This window comes from Diceros bicornis, chromosome 11 (genome assembly GCF_020826845.1).
Source record: "Diceros bicornis minor isolate mBicDic1 chromosome 11, mDicBic1.mat.cur, whole genome shotgun sequence".
In the NCBI taxonomy this organism is placed as follows: domain Eukaryota; kingdom Metazoa; phylum Chordata; class Mammalia; order Perissodactyla; family Rhinocerotidae; genus Diceros; species Diceros bicornis.
In genome coordinates, this window is record NC_080750.1 from 36,679,279 (window position 1) to 36,705,514 (window position 26,236).

Below are 26,236 nucleotides of genomic sequence, written 5' to 3' on the forward strand. Positions count from 1 at the left end.
TTTGGTTTCCTTTGCTTTGGCCACCAAATAATCATTTGTTTCTCTTAACAGATGCTTCCTTACGTGAATTTTCTAATTTTTTGAAGAACCTGGAAGAACAGAGAGAGATTATGGTGAGTTGTGGGATGTAAATTAGTTAGTCCGACTTTAAGCAGGGAAAATCTGGGTTTAGAAACTGGTTCTGATAGAAGTCTTGATGCATTTGTCCGTGGATGAAGTTTTGGGAGCCCAGGTTTCTGGTTCCACAGTGGTGCTGACCGTGGTGAGGTCTTGGACAAGTTGCTGGACTTCCAGACTAAGGCCATGTTTCTTCATCTGTAAAATAGTGGGTTGGACTATATCAGTGCTTTCTAGATTTTTGTTAGCAGTGGAGTACGTTCATTTAAATCGAGTCTCAAGCAGAACCTTGATATATCAGGAAGATAAAAGCAGAAAACCTTATGTAGATGCTGAAGGACAACAGGGCGATGTTAGAGCCTGACTCATACTTCTGTAGATTTCTAGGCTGTGTGGAGAGGGAGAGAACTTGGGCCTGGAAGTCTTTAAAATCCCACTTTGCCTTGAGATTCATGATCATAACAGTAATAATAATAGCTGCCCTCCATTGGGTGTCCTCCATGTGCCCAACTGAGTGCGTTGAGTGGATGATTTTATTTAACAAACTCTCAGCAATGAATTTTGAGGGTGTTGAATAATATTTAGTCACCTTTCTTAAAAGCTTGCATTTCCCTCCTAATGACTGATATTCATTCATTCAACAAAGATTTACAGGAGGATTGCCACTGGTATGACACACTATCTATTCTCATCAGTTTTTTCAGGTTTAAAAAAAAAATGACAAACTGTTTTTCCTATGTTCTTGAGGATGAGTACTACCTAGAATTATGTTAAAGTGTAAGTCAATGAGTGGGTTCAGATGTGGTGGTAGTAATAATACTCAACATGATAACTGATGTAGTTTAGTCTGTGCCCAGTACTGGTCTAAGCTGTTTACCTAATAGTAAGTCATTTAATTCTCACATCAACCTTACCTGTTATTGCCTCCTATCTTACAAATGTGGAAACTGAGGCACAGTACCTTGCCTAAGATCACATGGCAGCTAAGAGGGAGAGCTGGTACATGGCAGAACGGGGCATTCTGAACCACCCACCATTGTGGCCAGCTTTCTAGATGTGACTGTCGTCATCTAGGTGGTGGCCAGTGGGGATCTGTCTGGTAGAGTTGCAGTAGAGGAGAAAGGAAGCAGTAGGAGGAGGGCGCTGATGTCGATTTAAAAGTGACAGGGACATGTGGCCCCTAAAAGCCCGGATATAATCAGCACTGTGCCCTAGATTCTGAGATAATTTGTACATGTTGTAAATAGTGTAAAGGCCACGTGAAGGTACTGTGGTCCCATTAGGTTTTTGTGGCACAAACTGACATATTCAACCATTATTCATGTGATCCTATAGTCACTGATTTTTCAGCTGTGTAGGAAAGTCTAAATGTGATAGTGGATAAAAATAGTGCCGTGACAGCACCTTTTCACTACATGAGGTGCGTGTGGGTGTGTGGGTGGCGATGAAAGTGCATGTTCTTGGTTTATGTTAATAGTATCAACTCTTTTGTTCTCAACCCTCTTTGATATTTAGTTGTACTTTTCCTGGGATCCTGAGCATTCTGCAAATATGTATTTGCTCCGTTTTTATGTTCCGTTACTGTTTAGAATCTGAGCACACAGAGGCAACAAAGCAAAGTCCCTGCCCTCATGGAGGTTACATTCTAGAAAGGGGAGGCAATAAACGAACATTTAATACCTTGTGTGGCAGCGATAATGCTACAAAATGAAATAAAGAAGGGTAAGGAACCAGAGAGTAGGATGGGGCACTGTTATATCCAGAGTGATGAGGGAAGGCTTTTTTGGCGGAGAACTATATAAGGCATCCTGGTATCTGTGGGAGGAGAGTTCTGAGCAGAGAGGTGCTGGATTTTAGCTCTACCGAAATACTATGTGACCACTGCCTGTCTTGATATTCTCTTTCCATTTTATGTTCCTTGAGATGAATTGGCTAGGTCACAAAACTGGAACGTGGTCTTAGCTCCAGGCTGTCTGATGGAGAGAGCGTGGTTCTCAGAGCTATTGTTAGCTGACTTATTGATGTAATCTTCAGTTGTGATGGGGGTTGAGAGGGTCTCTGTCTTAGGTAGGATGAAGATGACAGGGCTAGGTTTCCAGTGTAGGGTAGAAGTAGGAATAGGATGTTGTCTATAAGGCCATGAACCTCCGAGAGGAATGGGATGGTATGTTAGAACCCATTTGTGGATAGCAGGAAACCACTCAGAGCCAGAAAGCAGTGAGGGGGGTGGGGGGGGGCAGCTAAGATTAACCACAGAATTAACTGGACACCTAATGTTTTTTATTTTTTTTTAAGTTTTTAGTTTGGAAAATTTCAAGCATGTATAAAAGTAGAGAGAAAAATATAATTAAACTACAAGTACTCTACCCAGCTTCAATAACCATTGCCACACAACCAATCTAGTTTCTCCTATACCCCTCACTACCCACCCTATTATTCTGACAGAAAGCCCAGGATCATAGTTCATCTGTAAATACCTTAGTCTGTAGCTCTAAAAGATAAATTTCTGTGAACCACGGTATCCTTGTCACACCTAAAAACAAACAAATAATAATACCTTAGGGGCCAGCCCTGTGGCGTAGCGGTTAAGTGCACGTGCTCTGCTGCTGGTGGCCTGGGTTCAGATCCCGGGCACTCACCGAGGCACCACTTGTCAAGCCGTGCTGTGGCAGTGTCCCATATAAAGTGGAGGAAGATGGGCACAGATGTTAGCCCAGGGCCAGTCTTCCTCAGCAAAAAGAGGAGGATTGGCATGGATGTTAGCTCAGGGCTGATCTTCGTCTCACATACACAAAAATAATACCTTAATATTGCAAATAATTAGGTTATATTCAAATTTTTCTGATATTCATTCACATTTTGTCCCCCCCTCGCCCAACAGATGGTTTGTTTGAATCTGGATCCAAACACATTACATTTGATTAATGTTTCTAAGTCTCTTTTTAATTTATAGATTTTTCTTTCCCCCTGTTTTCCCTTGACAGGAATTCCTGATACTTTTCTATTAGCTTTAAAAGACCTTTAAAATAGTACTACTTCCTGAGTTATCAGTGAGTTATAATAATGAAATTAATAAAAGTTAAGAAGTTTGGGATTTAACCATGTTGACATTATTTGGGTATTTCTGTCTAAACTTGATAGTCAGTGATCACTTTTTTTTTCTTTTTTAATCATGAAAATTGCATCTCAACATTATGGCTACCTTTGTTTCTTGAAGCAGCTTTGAACACTTACTAAAAGAAATTAAACTTTTGAATAGGAAAAGATATCTCCCTCAAGAAGTGTCCAGTGTGGTCCTAGAGAATAACTCGTAAAAAGTGAATTAAAACAGATTATACTAAGTGTAGTAACAAAGGTACAGAGCATGGCTACATGGACTGGGGAGCAGCTAAGGCTGTGCTTGTCAGGAGAGACTTTGTGGAAAGAGTCGTATTTGAGCTGGAGTTTGTGGGATGCAGAGGAGGACCTTTGTATAGTTTAACAAGCTGGTACCTCCCCAACACAGTGACAAGGGGATAAGGAAGATCTTTAAGCAGCTAAAATGGATGCCAGTGCATTCTGAGAACTTCTAAAAACTCTTCTTTTATTTAAAATTATTATAAACCAGCAGCATGTTAAAGACCACATATTAAAAAAAGAAATGCAAGGGGCCGGCCCCGTGGCTTAGTGGTTAAGTGCACGCGCTCCGCTACTGGTGGCCCGGGTTCGGATCCCAGGTGCGCACCGACGCACCGCTTCTCTGGCCATGCTGAGGCCGCGTCCCACATGCAGCAACTAGAAGGATGTGCAACTATGACATACAACTATCTACTGGGGCTTTGGGGAAAAAAGGGAGGAGACTTGGCAATAAATGTTAGCTCAGAGCTGGTCTTCCTCAGCAAAAAGAGGAGGATTGGCATGGATGTTAGCTCAGGGCTGATTTTCCTTACCAAAAAAAAAAAAAAATGCAAAATGACAGCTATAAAATAGAGCTAGAAATATTCTAGAATTGGTTCCAAGAATTGAACAAAATCTTAGTGGTCACTTAATCTTTAAAAACAATTAGTATTTTCTGAAGTCCTAAATTAAATGATGGTGCAGCAAAATAATTGAATATTCATAATTAAGACTGATTCATCAAAATGTTTAAAAAGTTGTTTTTATATAATCTGTATTTTAGAAGGCAAAGACTACTGCCAAATACTTTTTAAAAAGTTTTCCGTTTCCGCGGCCAGCCTGGTGGCATAGTGGTTAAGTTTGTGCACTCCACTTCGGCAGCCTGGGGTTTGCAGGTTCAGATCCTGGGCACGGACCTACATGGCTCATTAAGCCATGCTGTGACGGCATCCTGCACACAAAGTAGAGGAAGATTGGCACAGATGTTAGCTCAGGGACAATCTTCCTCACCAAAAAACAAAAAAAAATTTTTCCGTTTCCTAAATAAATGTTAAAATAGGACTTTGGACTTTAAGCGATAAAGTCATCAGTCTGGAAACTCAACAATCAGGAACAAGTTCTTCTTTGTTGATTTTGAGCCACCAGATATATATATTCACATGCCTAATCTGTACACCCCAATAAGCTAGATACATATAGTTCAACAAATACTGTTGTGTGTCTGCTACTTGCCAGGCAGTGTGCTAAGAGCTGTAAGGCCAGGGCATAGTTCCTACCCTTGAGTAGTTAGCTGTCCACTGGGGGAGATTGCCACAAGCATGCTTTGAGGTAACAGTTATTGTAGATTTTGGGGAAGGCATTTTGGAGACATCATTTCTGACCTGAGGTGATGGGTGAATCAGAGTATCCAGGTCAGGAAAGGTGGAAGTGAAGCATTCATTTCTTCCTTGAGTGGAGAACTGATTGAATTTGGGGAAGAGGGAGAGAGATGTTTGCATTTCCCCCCACTGGTGTCCAGCTCTCTAGCTATTAAAACAAGTTGTTGGGGAAAGAAGTGGAAAGAAGCCAATCCAGGAAGTCAGAGTATTGCCCTCCATGCACAAAAGCCCAGTGTCTATGAATGGATGTGCCGTGCCCTTTAAAAGGCCAATGTTGCCTTTTTCAGGACAGGATTTTCAAGTGAGTAGTTTTTATTGATAATATTGCCAACCTTGACTGTGAAAGTGAGTAATTCGAGTTGGAGCCTGGTACAGTTAGTGGCCAGAATTGCTGTGCTCACTTCTGTGCATGTTCTCCAAGGGAAGTCCTGTGTGGTGTTGCACTGCCAGAATTCCAGAGATGTTCTCTCTGGTGTGGCAGGACATGGCGTACTTATCTGGGGTGGGCAGCTGTCCAGGAATTTAAGGACGTTTAAAATAGTGCTGTAGTGTTTATGATGTTCTTTTAAAAGCCCTTCATATTGAATTTGCTTCTCTACATGTGTCCTTTTATCATGTCTTTTAGTTTTTGTCCTTCACCTAAACATGACTGCTTAGGTTCTGAGTGTTATGGCAAATCGGGGCAGTTGTGTGAGGCCCAGAGGTTGAGAGAAAGCTTCAGGGAAGAGGGGATGCCCAGAGAGAGAAGGTAGAGCTTGCCAGATGGTGCACAAATGCGCCTCCCTGTTATCCAGTGAGGCTGGAGGCTGATCGGGCTGGCAAGCGGACATGAGGAGGCTTCTTGTCCACCAGCTGCATCCCTTTTCCCACTTGAGTAGGATGACCCTGTGTGAACACAGACTTTTTAGGCTTTTGAGACTGCCTTCTCCCCCCCCCGCCCCCCATGTATTTTCCCACCACAGATTTCACTCTCGTGAAAATACTGGGCCAGGGAACACTTGCTGAGTGATTTGGCCTGAACTTATGCTCTGATGAAGAAGCCCCTAACCTTTGAGTACTGAAGGCTTTTGTGAATACATAGTTTAGATTGTTCCAGGCAAGACACGGTGAGCGTTTCCTCAGCCCTTGTCTGATTGGCTTCACTCTTTTCTCATCATCCTTTCATTGTCTCAAGTATCTTGCAGAATCACGTGGGGTTTTTGGCACTGATTTTTGTTCCAAAGTTTCCACTATTTTTTTTTTCTTTCAGAAGTTCTTCATGATATTATTAAAATAATATGTTGGTTAAAATGAACTAAATATCTCTTACATTTTGGAAGAAATTTTCATGACGTTCTTTCTTTAGGACACCCTAGGGCAGTGGTTCTCAAAGGTTGGTCCCTGTTCCAACAGCATCAGCATCACCTGGGAACATGCTAGAAATGTAAACTCTTGTGCCCCACCCCAGACCTACTGAATCAGAAACTCTGGGGTGGGGCCCATCAGTTTCTGTTAATAAGCCCCTCAGGTTATTGTGAAGCATGCTTAGATGAGAACCACTGGCCTAGGGTGCCAGGGAAATCTCCACTGGCATTCCTAGCCTTGCAGTTAGATCTTTCTGAAAGTTAGGAACACTATAAATTGCTTTTTAATAACTCTATGTCTACCTGGAGGTTAAAATAGTCTTTAAAAATTTAAGCTTTTACCTGTCATTTCCAAAGGATTTTGGACTATATCTAGTTTATTTATTTTAATGGAACAGGTTTCTGTTGTTAGGAATTTGTGTTACTTAATTTGTGTTTAGCATTGCTTATGAGTTTCCATAATGTGATAAGTACATGCCTTATCACATGCCTAAAGCGTTACATGCCTTTGGAAAGATTGTGCCTTGTTATAAGATTTTGTATGGTATGTCAAACCTATTTTAATCATATATATAATATTTAATCATAATATAATATTTTATATGGTATATCAAATCTATTTTAATCAATTCTTTTACAAATAAAGTGACACATTTTTTGTTTTTTTTGTGAGGAAGATTAGCCTTGAGCTAACATCTGTTGCCAATCCTCCTCTTTTTGCTGAGGAAGATTGGCCTTGGGCTAATGTCCATGCCCGTCTTCCTCTACTTTATGTGGGACGCCGCCACAGCATGGCTTGACAAGTGGTGTGTTGGTCTGCGCCTGGGATCCGAACCTGCAAACCCCGGGCCACCGAAGCAGAGTGCGTGAACTTGACTGCTAGGCCACCGAGCCGGCCCCAAAAGTGGCACATTTTTATGAGGAATTCTGTTGGGAGGCACATTCAGATGGGGAAATATGCATCTTGTACTTACTTCTGAAAACATTTCACAGTTTAGTGTAAGTTGTCCATCACCTAACTATGAAGCATTTCTCTCCTTGGAACTAACCTTTACAATTTGACAACATTGGTTTTTCATATAAATCCTTTTTTTCCCTTGTAAACCCATTCCGTGACTCAGTGTCCTCTCTTTTGGTGACTCATGGTCATCTGTGGCCTTGCAGCCTTGTCATCGTCAGATTCTACTTCTCTATTGAAACTTCTGTTTGCTATATTTAATATCCTTGGGCTTGTTCTCTGCTTCTGAGGAATCAGCTAGCTCTTCTGATAAACCAGTAAATACTGATGTGAAAGAGCAAAGAGTAGACATAGACTCTTCTCCCCCCGCACCCTCCCTGTCCCCACAACAAGGGACACCAGAATGTAACCAGTCTGCTCATTTAACTGTCTAATCCAGAGGAGTGGTTCCATTAGTGGGAATCAGTTCAGCTGAATCTGCAGTTTCATGAGGAGAATATTTTCATTCAGATCCTGTCATGAAGTCCTCAAAGGTGTGGCCTTGGCTCCTAAAACAAAGAGCTGAGAGAGAACTGAGGGAAACTTACATTTAACGTTTTCATTTAAAAAAAGAAAAAGGGAAAACGGAACTCAGTGATGTGTAGTGATTTGGTCTACATCACAAAATAAGTTGGTGACAGAGATGAAAGAATCTTTTCTTCTATCTCCTGATATCCCAAGGACATTATTCCTTGCCTTTAGCTCCATGTAAGATTTAACCCCCTTCCCTCCGTCTTTGAACATGGGTAAAATGGACACGTGTCCTTATAGCTGCTGTCCAATAGGCAATAGTCCTGAAGAAATGTGAACATGGTTGTTATTTCTCCCAGCCTGTTTGGACAACTGTAGCCCCTCAATATTTCAATCGACAAACCACTTAAGGAAGAAATATAAATCATGGCGGTGGTTTGAAAATCTGCCATTGAGACCTTCTGGTTAAGACAAGGAAATACCAGTATCAGTAGCTAAAGAGTGGGCGCCATCACCTTGGAAGAAAATCCTGAATACTGTAGTGGAGCACCCCTTAAAGAGATAATGCATTTCTGATATTCTCGATGACATAGAGGAAAAATTGTGTGGAGAAAACCAGATATTGATGACTGAGATGAAAAGTGATTCAGAAGAGTTGGACTCTGAAGAAGTTTTAGAAATATCTTAAGTATATTTTGCTCATTGTCTTTTTTATGTATGCCCAAGAGGAATACGTGATAAAAATATTTGTCAAAGAGCTTTTTCAATAAATGTAAAAGTTCTAAGTATTAAGATATTAAATCAAGATTTCATTAGCAGCATTTTTTTCTTAATAGTATATAAAAGAACGGAGTGTCTTACTGTTGGTGGCATGTTAGATTTAATAAAATACAGTACTGCATTTGTGATGGGGATTATTAGAGGTCCAGGGGAATACCAGTGGCCATGATAGTATAGTGGAAAGATTATGAACTTTGGAAACAGTGGTAGCCATGAGGCCCCTTTCAGATCTCCCACTGTAGGGAGGGCAGTAGACCATCAGGCCAGCTGCCATATGGTTCCCTCACTGCATTAGTGTGAAGGCCATGCTTCCCATGTCTGCCCCTAGCCAGTGACTGAGCACAGTAGGGGCAATAAGCAGGCTCATTCCTGGGGACCTGGACTCTTCTGACAGGTAGCCTTGGCCCAAGGAGTCCCTGATGGCCTTGCCAAACTTTCTCTAGAACTGCACTGCAGTCTAACATGCGTCCACCCCACCTTTCTTCCTTCCCTGTCTCCTTCCCCTGGGGTTAGACCTGTATCTCTGTCTGACAATTCTTCTAGCCTCCCTGGCTCCCTCCCCATTTTCTCTCACAGACATTTCTCCTAATAAATTTCATGTATTTTTAATCCTTTCTTGGTGTCTGCTGCTTAGACAACCCGGACTAACACAGAAACAGACTGTTTTGAATGAGAGATAATGTGTACAGGAGACTCAGCATAGGTATTTATGGTTACTGTTATCACCATCAGCAGGAAATGTTGCCTTTATATAAAAACTCTATTCTTTATATCTCTAAATTGATAGGAAAATCCCACTTCATTCATAAAACAAATATTTTGGAATGCCTGTTATAAGCTGGGCAGTGTTCTAGCACCTGAACACTTGTCCAGGATGAGGTGCTCAGCCGATGGCTATGTAGCAGAGACCCAGTTATCAAGGGCCTCTGCCTCACCCCCATCCTTTTCTCTCTCGGCCGCGCTGTTAGCCCAGGCCTCACAGAGGGACTGGAGATGTAGTCTCTTTGCATTGGTCAAAGGCTAGATGTTCTTTTCTGAACATTTCTCTCTCTCTCCCTCCCTCCCTCCCTCCCTCCCTCCCTCTCTCTCTCTCTCTCTCTCCCCCCCTCCCTCCCTCCCTCTCTCCCTCCCTCCCTCTCTCCCCTTGATTCAACAATCAACTACCATATTATTCATGAGATTCCATTTCTAGCTATGCCATTGAATTATACCATTCACTTCAGAAATTAAAATTTTCTCCTATTTAAAACTCGAAAACAAAATTCCCTCACGATACTTTTACAGCTTACTGTCAGGCTCGTCTTTCACTCACTTCTCTGGGGTTTTCTTCCGTCTCATAATGTTCTGCCCAAGTATTTATTTTGATTAAAAAATAGATCCTTATTGTTCCTCACGCACAGAGGAAAAGATCAGGGTTAGATGTCTGCATGTCCTTATTAGGTTAACTCATTCCTAATATACCCAATAGCTGTTGTTTGAAGATTCTCAATTTTTCCTAAGCATCAAAAAAAAAAAAAAAATCTTTACTGTTGTAGTTGTCTTAAATAATCTGAGTAAAATTGCTACTTTTTTTTTCGATTAATGTCTTTCAAAATTGATGCAAGCTTCTTTTTTTTCTTCAAACAACCCCTAAGATATTTGTTTGTATAAGATAGACATTAAGGGAATCTTAAACTTTTTTGATATACTGACCTAACGTTCTTTTTGAGAGCCAGGTCATGGCCAAATATTCAGGGATTTAAATCACAGAGCAGAAGTTGTCAGAACTGCAGCTCAAATCCTCTTGTTATGTTTTAAGCTATTCAGAGTTTAGGATTGAAAGTTGATAACTCTTATTGGGGACTTTTTATTTTTGGACCTTCTGAATTAGAGCAAAAGTCTGGTAACTGAATGGATGAATTTGGGACATATATTTTACGAATTATATTTCTTAGGCTGTTAGGAGAGACTGCTGTGGTCTGAAAGAAACACATTCGAGGAACCATTTCATATTAATTGGCTCCTAATTTTCAGGTTTAAACTCTGTAGAATTAATTCACAGCACCTCCATCTATGTACCAATTAGAGCTTGGAGTATGGGTTCATTAAGATTCTCACTAGTTCTTAGCTAGTGAGTTTGAGCTATAATCACTATAAAACTTAATTTCATTTTTACATTAATTTTTTTCTACCAGGAGCATTAGCTTAGTTTGAGCTGTGCTTAAAAATAAAATCTCATATAGGGGTTTATTTATTTGGAAGTTAAAATTGCTTCTAGTGTGACATCCCCTTCTTTTTATTCAGTTGTGTTAAGTAGGTCGGGAGCAAGTATTATTCCTTCTTTACAGTTGCTAGTATTGAGGTAACAAAAGAGAATTTTTTTTTCTTATGGTCTAAAACAGAACTGATTAGGACAGAGGCAAAATAAGAAAATGTTGGCTTCCTAGTTGTCACTGTGTTAGGGCTCTTTTAGCAAAACCAATTGTGAAACTTTTTCATTTTTTGTCAATGTCAGAGTCTTTTCACTCTGTTTTTTTATTTCAGCTGTTAAAAAAAAAAAAAAAAAAGTGGGAGGAAGGCTGGGCCCGTGGCTTGGTGGTTAAGTTTGCGCACTCTGCTTCGGTGGCCCAGGGTTTGTGGGTTTGGATCCCGGGTGTGGACCTACACACCGCTCATCAAGCCATGCTGTGGCAGTGTCTCACATACAAAATGGAGGAAGATTGGCACAGATATTAGCTCAGGGCCAATCTTCCTGACTAAAAAGAGAAGAAAAAGTGGGAGGGCTTTATTGTCCATTTTAATTTTCCTATTAAAACTTGAGCCCTGACTGATGGGGGAAGGCACAGTACAGGGAGAGACTGGCTAGGTGGAGAAAGAGGTAGCAAATGATGAGTGTGGATGGAGAGTAATCTAATTAATTAAAAATGAGTTAATCATGAAAAATATTGTTTAGGAATATTGATAATAGTGCTGAAATTATTTTGACAAGATTGTTTAAGCTTCTGAAATTTTTTTTTTTTTTTTTGGTGAGGAAGATTAGCCCTGAGCTAACATCCATGCCAGTCCTCCTCCTGTTGCTGAGGAAGACTGGCCCTGGGCTAACATCTGTGCCCATCTTCCCCCACTTTATATGGGACGCCGCCACAGCATGGCCTGACAAGTGGTACATCGGTGCACGCCCAGGATCCGAACCTGGGCCGCCAGCAGCAGAGTGCATGCACTTGACCACTATGCCATGGGACCGGCTCCAAGATTCTGAAATTTTAAAAATATTAATCATATATTAGTCTGGATTCTCAGTTGCAAGGTCTAGCTGTTCTGAATAGAAAGGGAATTTACTAAAGAATATTAGGTAGCTTGCAGTGTCTTGGTGAGTTTTTGGGAACCAGGAATGATGCCCAGGGTCACTCCAAAGAGCTGCGCTCGGAGAAAATGATCACCACTTTGCCACCAAGTGTAGACAGTACAGTGTGCACCAGCAACACCACTGCCCTGGTGGCTGTTGGTAGAACTGCTGCCTCTAGAAACTGGAGTAGTTGCTACCACCCACCAGAATTTCTAGTCACTAGCTTTTTGAAGCACTAGCTTCCAAATCAGAGTCTTGCGTGGGAGCATCTGATGAGTGGAACTCTGGCCAGGTGCCAGTACCACACTACAAGATGGCTGGGAAAGCAAGTGTCTGTCATTTTCAGCTTTTGTGGTGGAAAGTGGGTTCTGCCTCATCAGGTAGAATTCCTCAAACGTAGGCAGGAGTTTCAAGTGCTGGGTAGCCCCAAAAGACAGCTATCCACTACCTCTACTGTTTATGCCTGCTTATAAGGCACTACCGTCTTTCCCATGAGAAGATTAAACAAAAAATATTTTGGATAGTTTGAACGTACATGCTTTTAGGTATGCATATGTATGTCTGCTAGATAATCCTGTCTACTTGCATTATTTTGTTGGTTAAATATGTATTCATATTTTAAGATGAAATTATCAAGATATACTTTAGGAATATTTTCCCCACTTATTTCATAAAAGGTTTTCCAACACTCGATGCCTTTGACTTTAGTATATTTATCACAGACATATTCTGAATTTTTCAGCACAGCTTTCCAGAGACCTCATAGCCACATCTGAGTTCTTTGAGATACAACACCTTTTAAGATCTTTCTGATGCTTTCCTTGGAAATTTTATCTCAAGCCACAGGTATCCATTTGCAGCACATTTGGACAGTGGTCTTAAAAAATTTATCCCTGAGATTTATTTTTATTTTCTTAATGTAACCACTTACCTTGTTTCTTTTAAAATGATCTTTATGAAAACACTGAACACTAATAATTTTGAAGTCATCTCCAGAATGACAACTGAATTTCCTATATTTCTTAAATCCACCCCCTCACCTTTTTTTAATTCAGACCTTTTTGTGATCTCTGAGCTTCTGAAACTAGATGTAATTGGGGTCATATTAGGCTAAGATTCCTCGAACATTTCTTTGTTGATGAAAATAATATAAAGTGCACTCCTTAAAGAAACTCGATAAGAATTTTTCTATAGGGCAAGTCTCTTTTTTTCTGAGGGACAATTTTGGGGAAAATATTCCTTATATTTGGAAATAGGTTATGATGATAGTTCCTTGGCACCCTTTCTCAAGGTTCTTTTTCAAGAAAAATAAGGACTATGTCTTTGCTGAATGGCTTCTTTGCTGCTATTCTTGACATTAGAATTGGAAGGTATAGTTTTCCTTTTAGTCTAATGAAATGAGAAGTATCTGGAAGGTCATGGGAGAAAATAGTGGAAATTCTCCTTTGCTCTCAGATTATGCATTCCTCTGGAGTCAAGAACATTTGGAATCCAGGCTTAAAATAACGAGGGCCATGGGGAATGGACATAATTCCTTCTGTTTCATTAGACTCAGTCTGTCCTCGTTTGTACTGAGTGATTAGAAAGGCGTGATTTAGTAGTTACACTGATTTTTTTCATTGTTTTACCTAGACTGTTACTTTAAGAATTTGTTATTAAAGATATCGTAGGATGTAGTTTTGCCTTTGTTTCCTTTTTACTGAATATGGGTTTCTAGCCCTAAGCCCCATTCTCTTTAGAATTTACAAAATCGGAACTTAGCCTTTGATCTCAAATGTGGAAATTTAAGGTAGCGATGGTGGTTCCTCCCCACAGTGGAGTCTGATTCTCTGCTGGTCAGCTATTGTCAACAGAATTCTCAGTTCTAGCTTGAACTGTAGAGGTAGGTAAAGATACCATCCTACCTTTCCTTTTTTTTTTTTAAGTCATTTAAGTTCTTACATCCGAATGTCTAATGAAGAGAGATTTCAGACTTGACTAGTTGTGGGAAAATTTTTATCCCCCAGACTGTTATAGAATAATCTTATTCTTTGAATTGTGACGTTCTGATGGTTCTGTGGTTTGCCACGATAGCATTATAAGGCAACATTGAAGTGTAGTTTGCCCTTCTGCCTCTCCCAACTTATGCAGAATCCCAGAATCATAGAATAGATTCAGAGGTCCTCAGAGGTCTCCTAGGCCAACTTTCTCTCAGTGAGGAATCGGTGATAGAGTATCCCTGGACAGTGGTCATCTAGCTTCTACTTGTTTATGTGGAAGGAGCTAGAGGTCACTACTTTGCTTGATTCGTTGTAGGTCTCTCTTTTTTGTGTGTGTGTTAGGAAGATCAGCCCTGAGCTAACACCTGATGCCAGTCCTCTTTTTGCCGAGGAAGATTGGCCCTGGGCTAACATCCATGCCCATCTTCCTCCACTTTATATGGGACGCCGCCACAGCATGGCTTGATAAGCAGTGCGTCAGTGCACGCCCGGGATCCGAACCTGCGAACCTTCAGGCCGCCACAGCGGAGCGTTCGCACTTAACCACTGCGCCACCAGGCCAGCTCCCGTTGTAGGTCTTATAGAGTTCCTCTTGATAGTGAACCCAAATCTGCTGCTCTATGACTTCTCCCCATTAGACCTGGTTTTGTCCTCTTTAAGCAAATCACAATGATTTCTGCTTCTTTTATACAGTACCTATTTAAATATTTAAAGACAGCTATTATGTTCCCTCTAAATGTTTTCTTCCTCCTCAATCTCGTTAAACACCTCTGGTTTTCTTACCTATTCCTCCTAAACCTTTTTAACATTCTGGTGACCTTCTTCCTTTGCCCCAGTTAGAAAATGTCTGTCTTAAAATGTGGTAACTGTACCGTTGAGATAGGTTCTGATCTTAGGGGACACAGTTGAATGATTACCTTGTTTGGATTTGAACAATATATGTAACGTACATATGTATTCATTATCTTCTAGGGCAATTTATGACTACTTTGGCTCATGCTGAACTTTCAGTTAACTCAATTTTTTAGGAGCTAAAGCCTCTATTAAAGCCCACTATTAAATTCACATAAACTGTGGTTAAGATACCTTTCACGCCTGAGCAGTTTGCCTTTCAGCATTGAAACCCGGTAGATTATTTATCCCAGGCAAATTCTATGGCACCACTTTTGAATCCTTCTTTTCAGCTTGAGAGTTACTTGAACTGTGATTCTCTTATCCAACATTCAACCTTCCCTCCCAACTTTTGGTCCCCTGCAAATATGGTAAATGTAGATTTAAAAAAATATACAATCAGGGGCTGGCTCTGTGGCATACCAGTCAAGTTCGCACACCCTGCTTCGGCAGCCTGGGGTTTTCAGGTTCAGAACCCCGGGTGTGGACTTAGGCACCACTCATGAAACCATGCTGCCGGGCGTTCCATATATAAAGTAGAGGAAGACTGGCACAGATGTTAGCTCAGCAATAATCTTCCTCAAGCAAAAAGAGGAGGATTGGCAACAGATGTTAGCTTGGGGCCAGGCTTCCTCACCAAAAAAAAAAGAGGAAGTTTGGCAATACATGTTAGCTCAAAACTAGGCTAATCTTCCTCAGCAAAAAAAAAAAAAAAAAGGTTAAAATATACAGGAACCGGCCTGGTGGCGTAGTGATTGAGTCCACCTGCTCCTCTTTGGCAGCCCAGAGTTCATGGGTTCAGATCACAGGCGTGGACCTATGCACTGCTGTCAAGCCACGCTGTGGTGGCATCCCATATGCAAAGTAGAGGAAGATGGGCACAGATGTTAGCTCAGCGCCAGTCTTCCTCACCAAAAAGAGGAAGATTGGTAACAGATGTGAGCTTAGGGCAACTCTTGCTCAGCAAAAAAAAAAAAAAAAAGAAAATAACAGGTAAGAATAAATAGATCATCTTATGCCATGATATTCTAGATGATTCTCTAAGGAGGGATTCAGCCAACTATGACCCGTGGGCCAAATCCACCTTGCCCTCTGTTTTTGTAAAGAAAATTTTGTTGGAACATAGCTATGCTCATTCATTTATATACTGCTTATGACTGCTTTTGTGTTACAATGTCAAGTTGAGTAGTTTCAACTGAGGCATTATGGCTGTAGAGCCTAAATTATTTGCTACCTGGCATTTTATAGAAAAAGTTGGCTGACCCCTGCTCTAAGGTGAGAGCAACTGATTAATTATTATGTTTTATGTTCGTGTAGATGCCTGCTGTTTCTAAGCAGGACTATCCAAAACCCTTGCCAAGGCTCGTTAGCCAAGGCTTTTTATGACTTCTTTTTGTGACTGGTTCAATATTTCATAGGAAAAAATATGGTTATATAATCTTATGTGTCGGTTATAAAGTACATTCTGTATTTGCTTTCTCTCACTTTAAATTATCTGATTGATTTCTAATGTGTTAGTATTTGAAAGCTTTTCCCTATATTATTACTTCAGCTATCTTTTTCAAATTAGGAAACTACCATCACCAGAAATGGCCTTTAGAGTTTTAGGGGCAGTCCTAGATTTGTCTCTGGGGAAGAAGAATCATGTTTTGGCATTAGAAAACTTCAGTAACACTTATTACTGACAAATATTTTATAATACTTCTGTGAAATTATAGAAGGAACTGAGATTCCATGGAGTCTTAACTCTATTTTGAGAAAAAGAAGGAAACAATCCTTGTTGCTCAACTCACATTGACTCACTGAAGCATTTAGTAGCTACTGCATTATTTTGTTCTTGAATAGAATGCTTAAGATTCAGTTCAGAAGTTACATAATTAGACTTTCTTAAAGAAGAAAAATGGTAATGAATTTAAAGTTTTAAAATTTTTAATCAAAAAATTTTTTTATTAAAGAGTTGGTTATAGTGGTATCTGTCACAACTACTTCTTTCCTTGTTTTGGAAACTTGCTTGTTGCCCTGCAAACAGTAGGGCAGAAACCCCTTATATTTTTTTCCTAAATAGTGTTCGTCCTTAGAAGTCAGACAAATGTTGCATCAAATTAATTCTCCAAATGAAGAACAAATATAATGACCTAAAAATTGCTCTTGTGAAGTCTTTGTGGCGTGGTCCTTTTGTGAAGGATGGTGTTTACTCCAGAGTATGGAGTTTTAGGGTTCTCATTTTAAAAGGCCTTCATATAGCCACGTTATTGATGCCTACATCTAGCATTTACTGAGCATTTCCTAGGTCCCATGCTGATGGCTCTTGACACTCATCTGATCCCTTCAGCCTCTGCTCCAGATTCCTGACTGTTTCGGCTCCTTTAGTGACACTGAATTGCATGTAGTTCCATGCCCTGAAATTGCTGCTTTCCCGTCTCCTCGGAGAGGGCCTTTCTCTTACTCTTACCCTTCGCCTGGAGAACTCCTATGCCCTGTGTCAGGCTCAGCTCTGCATTATCCCCTTGACATCTTCTCTTACGCAGGTGGCTTCCTCCTCTGTGCAGCTCACCTGCACTGCACATGCCACATGGTATTAGGCTGATGTGTTTACATCTCTTGGAAATACTCTTACCCAGAATGAACGTAACTGCCCACCTCCTCCCTGCGCTGTTAGAGAAAATCTCACATGAGGCGGATGGATGCCTTCATAAACTCCTGCTCTCATACCTCAAAGGGCCTGCAGCCCTGCCCAGGAATGTTTGTGTTTCTCTAGGAAGTGCCCTACCCACTGTTTGTAATGATTCTTTCATTCATTCTGCTTTCTATTTAAATGTTTTCCCATGCTCAAACCCTCTGTAAGTGACCTTGCTTTGTACTTCATGGAAAAAATACCCATCTGATAGCAACTCCCTCAGTTTGTCTTCATGAAATCTATAAACCTATTTGTATTGGCAGTTGTTTTCGCCTTACTTTCTATTACAAGGGAGGGAAGGATCTTTACTTCTATGACAGGTCAATACGCATACACGGTCAGCATCCCATCTCTTCCCATGTTTGAGACTTTGAACCATCTTTCCTGGATTCTTCATTTGGCCATTTAGATATGTTCTCATCTCTTAAGTATGGATATTCCATCTTAAAAAAAAAAAAGAAACACGCTTTCAACTTCACCTCATGTTCCCTTTCAGTAGTCGTCATCTCTCTGTTCTATCCTTCACGGCCATCCTTCCCGCAAGTGTCCTCACTTTTCAGTCGTTAACCAACTCCGTTCTGGCCCTTTCTCCCACTTTACCATGGATATCGTTAAGGTCTCATTCCTTCTTTAATTTCTCTGCAGCTCACACAGTTTAACCTTTTTCTTCCTTCATCCAAATCTTGGTAGCTTCTTCCCAGTCTCCATTGCTGTCTTCTTCTCCTAATCTTCCTTTTCCTGACCTAAGTGCTTGGTCTGGGACCTTTTCTTTCTGTCCTCTGCTATGTCCTACCTACTTCATGACTTCAAATGCCATCTACTTGCAGATGACTACCAAATTTATATCTCTGATCTAAACTTCTCTTCTAGGCTGTAGACCCATGTCTCTGACAACTTGTTTCACTAATCTTTTGGGTATCTCCCAGTGTCTCAAATTTAACATAATCCCTTAGTGCTTGCTCTCAGCTGCTGTTCCTCAAAATTTTCCTATTTCAATAAATAGCATTCTTGTCTATTCAGTGGCTCATACCAGAATCTGGAAGTGATCCTAGAAACCCTACCATTTCCACATTCAGTCTGTCACCAATTACTTTGATTCCACCTGCAAATATCTCTCAAATCTGTCTACTTCTCTCCATTTCTGTTGTCACTACCTTACTCCAAGCCACCGTCATCTCTTGCCTGTACCACTCTAGAAGCCTCCTAACAAGTCTTTCTCCTTCCAGTTTTCCTCACCTCTAATCTCTTTTTCTCAGAGCACCGTGAGTAATCTTTAAGAGATCTAGAGATCATTGTGTTAATTCCCTGCTTAAAACCCGTTAGTGGCTTTCCATCATACCCAAAGTAAAATAGCTCTTTCCCTGGGCCCACATGGCTCTGCGTGTTCTGTTCCTCTGCCGTCACTCATCTCTTTCCATTCACTTCCTTGTTCTTTATGCCCCAGCCATACTGGCCTTTTCCTATTTCCTGTAATACTCTAACTCCTCACCTTCCTCCTTTGCCTCTGCTGGTTTCAGACTGGAAACAATTTGCCTTGCTCTTTGCACCACTAATTCCTTCTCATCTTTCATGTCTTAGCTTAAATGTCACTTCTTTGATAAAGGTCTCCCTGAGCACATTTCTCCTTATATATCCTCTAATAAATTCTTTACCATAGCCCTATTTTTCTCCATTCAAAGGAATTACTAGAATTTGCAGTTATACATCTACTTTTGTGTTCACGTATCCATTGTATGTCTCCCCTACTAGACAGTAAGTTCCATGAAGGCAGAGGCTGTACTTCTTTTGTTCATAGTTGTATCTCTCGCACTTGGCACTGAACACTCAGCGAATACTTGTTTCATGTGTATAGAGTTTATTAAGAAGCTACTTGGAATGGGGAAGTACCTGTTCGGTACTTTTATTGCAGTGTTGGTGGTTAAGCTTGGGCTCTAATTTACATGGTTTTGAATCCCGGCTTCTATCCTCTGTGAACTTTGAACAGTTATTAACCCCTTTGATCCCAGCATATAATGTTGGGCTGATTTCTTGAGCGTGCCAGCCTCCACAGGAGATGTATTATGTAGGTTTATTCAGGAACATTAGTAGGCTAAATCTAATATGGAAGCTTAGGAAATGACACTGGTGCTAATAGAAGTGTGCCTTGAATTAGAGATGCTGTGTCAGTTGGATCACTTTTACAACGTATGTATGGCAGAACCTCTCATATCTGCTTTCCCAGATGGAACTTGGGGCATCCCATATTGGTTTGGGTAATGGAGATTCCTGGCCTGTGCTGCTTTGTCCCTGCTCTGTTCTTTAGTACAAAGGACTCCTTGGTTTGCCTTTGTTGTAGGTCACATGATCTACAATGGATAAAATTAACATATTGTGAAGGTGATCCCTTTCCCTTAAGAGTGAGTGGAACCCGGTTGCTGGCCTGGGGAGGAGGGTTCAAACGCTGGGCATCATGACATTTATGAGGATTCCCTATCTCACAGTATGAATGGTCTCTTTGGGAGAAACCCTTACATGATGAAACACTGCCAAAGAGCCTTTCCTTAAATTGAGAATCCTGTCTATTCTAAGTCACTTATTTTTTCTGTAATTTTAAGCTTGGAATTTGGGGGGCCTTTTTTGTCAAAGAAAAGGGTGGAGGGGCGACACATTGTTATAAAGTGTTTTGAGGTTTCCTTTTCTGTTCTGGGTATTTCTGGTCTTCTGGAAATAAAGGATAAGAAAGCCACTAGTCACCAGCACAGTATTATTAAATGCATTCTCCTTAGGTAAATGTTCTTTTATTTGCATTTTCAGCATTGTTATTTGTAGAGTCTGCCTTAAAACAAAAAGCCTCAAACCTGCCAGCATAAGAATGAATGCGGCTGTGGTTGGAGTCTGTGTGCGGCTTCTATCATGAGACCTTCCCCTTCTGTGCTGTTTGCCGGCACGCCCAATATTTGCTCTGATGTGGCAAGCTCCAGTGACTCTGCTTTACTGGTGTATCTTAAATCCTTATGAGGAATTTTCAGTCATGAGGGGCAGACTGGTTGTATTTAAACTTGTAGCCACAAACCTATTCCTTTACATAATGTAGTCTGATTACTAATAAAGGAATGTAATTGACTTTTAAATTTCTGAGGAGGGGGAGGAAAGAAATTCTCAAACAGAAGTGTTCTGTTAATGAATGTGATAGACCCCTTTGTTGTTTATAAAGACAACCCTCTTGCTCTTTCCCTGAAGAAAGAGCTGTGTTGGGGCTGTGTGGCACATTTCCCTGGCAAGTTGCCCCACCTCCTCTTCCCTGAAAATATTTATGGAGATCTGGTGTGTTAATAAATTTAGAAGTGATTTAATGGTTGCATTGGTGGGGTGAGATAAAGTCGTTAAATATGTTGTTCATTTTATTTCTGGGTGGGGTAGAAGAGGGAAATACTAATTTTTTCCTTTTTGGAAACCTAATACTGTGCTCTTTTGTTATCATTCTTGTTCTCTAGGCATTAAGTGTAACTGAAACCCTGATTAAGCCCTTGGAAAAATTCAGAAAAGAACAACTTGGAGCTGTAAAGGTTGGTGTCTAATTTGAGTACAGTTGTAAACAGAAAATGTAGATGTCTCTGCTGCTTCAGTGTACACTTTATTTACATTTGGCAGCTTCGAAGGAGATGTTGGAGTAAACCATCTGTTGTTCTATGTTTTAAATGTGCTTTTTTGCCTTTGGGGGATATGAAATGGAAAACAAAACAAAAACACCTGGACAGATAGTAAAACCTGTAGTAATCTTCTTTGGCTATGCCTTTCCATATAGAGTTTTAAAAATATCCTTAACCAAACAACACATTTACTCTGAATAGAAGCATCTTATCTCTGTAGGGAGTACGGTTATTTCTGTGTATGCCTCAGTTTTATGGCGGAGTGTAGAGTTTAAGATTAGAAATGCTGCTGCACCATGATGCCGTTGAAACTAGGAAGAGAATATTAGGTTATTGGGATGCAATTTCCTTCAATTTAACAAAAATTTATTGAGCTTCTGTTCCGTGCCAGTATTGTTATAGCTGCTGGGGATTCAAAGATGAGTGAACCACTGATGCCGCATTCAAGGATCTGAGCTTTAGCCAGGATTTCCGGGAACAATGCAGGGGCTTTGCCACAGGGAGCTTGGATGTATTTGGCAACCTCTAAAGTTTGCAAACTGAGCTTTGAAATGATCCCAGAAAAGCAATTTCCACCAACCTTTCCTGAATTTTGTGTGTGTACTTGAGGGAGAAAAAGTAACATTCACGTGTCGTTGACCATTTTTGGCTTGGCCCAAGGAGAAGAGAATAACATCAATTTTAGGTAGGGAAGAGAGTTTTTATATTTGTATTTTTTCCCCCACACGGTTGGGGATATGAGATTTTTTTCCTTTTTCTTTCTAAACAAACTATTAAAATTCTTTTGTACAAATAAACATTGTGGCCTCAATGGCTGTAACACACAAATGGACCCAAAGAGTGTCAGCTGTGTAATTGCTATTTATGGAATCAGTTCTCCTTTAAGTGACTTGTTAAAATATTAGACATTTCTTTTTGGCAGAATATTTTACAGTTTTTAATGAAGAGCTTTGTTTTGAGGGGAGGTCAGTGGGGGTACCCCCCAAGTCTCCTTCCTAGGATTGTTTGCTGAGCTGCGAGAAGCTGGTTTGTGTCCTCTGTCTTCGTAACGCGAGATTGAAGGTCTGGTTTCACATCTGTCACCTTGGGCAAGTAATTGGCTTTAGTTTCTTATCTGTAAAATGATGGCCTTGGGGATCTGACTGCTCTATTTTGTAGTTTTTGGATTCTGTTTTCTCTGATCTCATCTCCTTAGGCTGTTTGAAAGCTTTTGAACCTCTTGGTTCTTTTAACATTTCATTGGCAGATTCTGAATGTAAACAATGTCCATGTCTTATTTTTTAAATTTTAATTGGGTGATAGTAGTGGTGGGCAAAGATTATTATAGAAATGAAAAATGAATGTGACTTAATAAATATATTTTCTTTTTATTTGTCAGCCACCCTACTGAGTTTTATAAATTTCTGACCTCGAATCTTCTGTTGATTCCCCCACCCCCTGCACAATTTCCCAGCTTCTGATGTTGTGTTTGTTCAGAGCATATCTTGCAAAGCAACTTGCAAAATAAATTGCCCTATTAAAAGGAGAAATTATTTTAATAGTTTTAGTCTATGCCTTGAACTGTTTGATGGCCAAATTCTATGCTGAAGTCCCATTTCTTTATTTCTTCATTGTTCTTCTGGTTTCAGGTTTATAAAGGATTTATCTTACCTTCTTGTTTAATATAGTATGTGTGTTGGCTGTCCTACCTGTTGATGTTCCTTTGAGGAGGCTAGTTGTCGTGGATGACAGGGAGAAAGAAGTCGTTTTTAACTGGCAGTTTTGTATATTATCATAAACAGTAGAGAAAGGTGATTTTCTAGGTTATATAGTGAAATATAAACATCCGTCTCTTGATTCTTAAATCTTTAAGAGAAAAGACTATGCTTTATATCTTTATTTCCTGCGAGTCTTCATTCTCTCTTACTATATAAGATATCTAATAAATAAGCCATTAAACCAGTAATTCTAGAAGAACCAGGAAAGGGTTTGTAATCTGGATATTGGATTATTGGCTACATCGGTGCTTCTTAAACAGTCATATTTTGACAAGCACATGTTCTTATTCCACTGATTAATCTACTTACATGGGATGCTTAAAAATAATTTTACTCCTTTGGATTAAAGGCCTTTTTTTAAACAGCATAAAGTAGTTTTCATGTGGGGATTAAAAAAAATGTCCTTAAAAGTTGACCACAGGGGCCGGCCTGGTGGCGCAAGCAGTTAAGTGTGCGCATTCCGCTTCAGCGGCCCGGGGTTCGCAGATTCGGATCCTGGGCGCACCCTGACGCACTGCTTGTTAAAGCCATGCTGTGGCGGCGCCCCATATAAAGTAGAGGAAGATGGGCATGGATGTTAGCTCAGGGCCAATCTTCCTCAAGAAAAAAGGGGAGGATTGGCATCAGATGTTAGCTCAGGGCGAGTCTTCCTCATAAAAAAAAAAAAAAAAAAGTTGACCATAGCAAAATTTTTTAGGTATCAGTGTCAAAATGTTAATCTTTTCTTTTCTCTTCTCCTTTTTCCCATCTGGTAATGCCATACCCTCCGCCTTTGTACTGAAGCCCTCTCTTTCAGTTCCATTTACTCTCGATTTCTCCAGTTTCCAGAATCCCAATTACATGTTTAACTTGTGGTTTTAATGTAATCTAAACTGCTAGGTGGTTTTTGTAAGTTGGGTTTTTTAAAAGCCCCAAGGTATTCTTTTCTACTGTTTGCTTCTATTTGGGTATGTTCTTTGGTCATATCTGTTTGGTTTGGGTTATACCTCTGTTTTGTAGGTTCTGCCGCATTTTCTTATATGCATGCCAGGTCCTCATCTCTGTTTAAAAAGCCCCATTTCCCATTGCAGAACACAGATCATTCTATGCTATGTCACATCAAGTTACTGTTCAGAGCTTTTTGAAGGCCTAGCTCAGCTCTTATCTCCTCTGAAGCTCTTTCACCTTCTGCAGGAGCTTCTCACTTATTCCCAAGTGTCTTCACTTGCTTTGTCAATAGACATTGCTCACTGAATGTGGAGTTAGCTGCAGAAAACTAATAAAGGTACCAAACAACATAGGAGTCCAGTACATTGTGTAAAATCTCCGAGAAGTACCAGAACTTGATAAGAGTTACGGTGAGAGAATTTAAGATTGCTTTTTCAGATATTTGAGCAATCAAGAAATGAAAGTGTGGCTTCAAGCAAGCAGCAGCATGCTAGTATCAAATGGATACAACTAAGCTATCTTGATAATAGAGCCTATTCAAATGCTATTTTGGAAACAGCCTATTATCATTTTATTCAATAGCATGAAAAATTTAACCAGAAGGGTTGGAAAAAAAATGTACATTTCAGGGGCCAGCCTGGTGGTAATTAAGTAATGGTGGTAATTAAGTTTGCACGCTTTGCTTCGGCAGCCTCGGGTTCATAGGTTCGGATCCCAGGCGCAGACCTACACACATCTCATCAAGCCATGCTGTGGTGGCGTCTCATATAAAGTAGAGGAAGATGGGCACGGATGTTAGCCCAGGGCCACTCTTCCTCAGCAAAAGGAGGAGGATTGGCAACAGATATTAGCTCAGGGCTAATCTTCCTCACCAAAAAAAGAAAAAAAGAAAAAAAAAAAAGTTCATTTCTTATATTATAAGATTGCCTCAGCCATTACCAGACACCCCCGATTTCTTTTGTGTTTCTTTCCAAGACTGTGTCTAATGACTAAATGTTTAATAAAAATTGACTTCCTGAAATTTTTTTAAATGCCTGCAAAATATGGGTAAAAAACACATCTATCTGAATAATTTCTCAAATTATATTTGATAAAGCAGAAAAAAGTGTTGATTTAATTTAATTACATTTCTTTCATTTTAGTGATAAAACACTTACCTGTGCCTATCATGTGGCATAGTGTGAGAGGCCCTAGGGTATATCTGTGAATTAAAACACTGCTGGTCTTGAAGAAATTGGCAACTCTATGGGGGAGATGTCAAATAAAAAAGCAATAAAAATATACTGTGAAAAGTGCTATAATAGGGTTAAGCATAGGTGCTCTGGAACATACCCTGTCATCTCAGCTTTGAAGCACCAGGAAAGGCTTTCAGGAAGACCTGATTCTTCCTCGTTTGAATCCCATTTCTGCCCCTTAACTGGCTGTGTGATCTGGGGCAAGTTACTTAAGGCCTCTGAGCCCGTTTCCTGATCTTCAAAATGAGACTAATGACAGCTGTCTCAGGAGGTTATTGTGAGGATTAAATGAATTTGATAATGTATTTGCTGGGTCTAGTGTAGGGCCTGGCATATACATAGTTGCAGTTATTTTATTATCTCATTTATGGCTTGCTCCGTATCAGCTTGCCAAACAAGCACTCCTCAGGTTTTTGCCCCTCTCGGCATGTGGGGTTCAGAGGTGACATGCCAGAGCTCTGTGGCTTGTGACCCTTCTGGCCGGATGGTGCTAAGATGATGGATAGGTGACTCTGGAGCACCTGCACAAGAACAGCTATGGCATTTTGTCAGTGTTGGTGCTGCTGCAGCCCTAGGCTCCCCCCTTCACTCGTTCTCTGGCAGATGTCTCCTGGGCACCTACTGGGTGTGGAGTCATTGCTCCATCCTGTGGGGATAAAAGCTGAATTCTCATCTCTTTGGAGAGGCTGAAGGAACTTAAAGGAAAGGGGGAAGAGAGAGTGGGGTTGGATAAGGCAAATGAAGTATCAAGCAGGGGTAGGTGACTTGGTGCAGGAGTTATGGGAGGGTGCTCTTTCCCCCACTTCCCGGAAGAGGTGCTGGCATTTCTCCTGGGCTGTAGGATGTTGGTAGACCAACAGAGGATAAGAACAGGGATTGCAAAACTCTGGCTGGCTAGGATATACAGGATTGCGTTTTAGAAAGTGCCCTTGCTGGGTATGTTACATGTAGTGTGAATCTTGTTTCTTGTATCTGTGGTATTATCTCCTCTTTATTTAAATAAAAAGGGAGAAAGCTGGAATCTCGAAGAAAATATTTAAGCTCTTCTCTAGATTACTCATGCCTTATGATTTGATATTTATAGTTTGAAAATAAACCTTTCATTTCCTCATCCTAGAAAATTTGTAAAATACTAAAAATAAAAAAAAAGTCATCTGGTAACTTAAAAAAAAATTCTCCTCCTCTTCTAAAACAAAACAAAAAATTCTAGTACCCTGTAGAAATGCCAACAATTCATAATTACGTTCAAACTTTTGTGAATTCTTTATATGTTCTTTATCCATTTTTCCAAGTATTAATGTGTAATTTTAGCAAAAAATTACTTAATAAAGCATTTTTTACGTGTTAAGAATAT

General features: G+C 40.3%; 1 protein-coding gene across 2 annotated transcripts in view; it reads left to right on the plus strand.

Moving 5' to 3' along the window:
• ARHGAP10 (Rho GTPase activating protein 10) overlaps window positions 1–26,236 on the plus strand; it is a 291,364-nt gene that overhangs the window by 73,862 nt on the left and 191,266 nt on the right. For both annotated transcript variants that reach the window (XM_058550168.1, XM_058550169.1), the window contains exons 3-4: window positions 52–113; window positions 20,808–20,879. In XM_058550168.1, coding sequence (XP_058406151.1) covers window positions 52–113; window positions 20,808–20,879 — 134 coding nt within the window. The remainder of the gene's footprint in view (window positions 1–51; window positions 114–20,807; window positions 20,880–26,236) is intronic.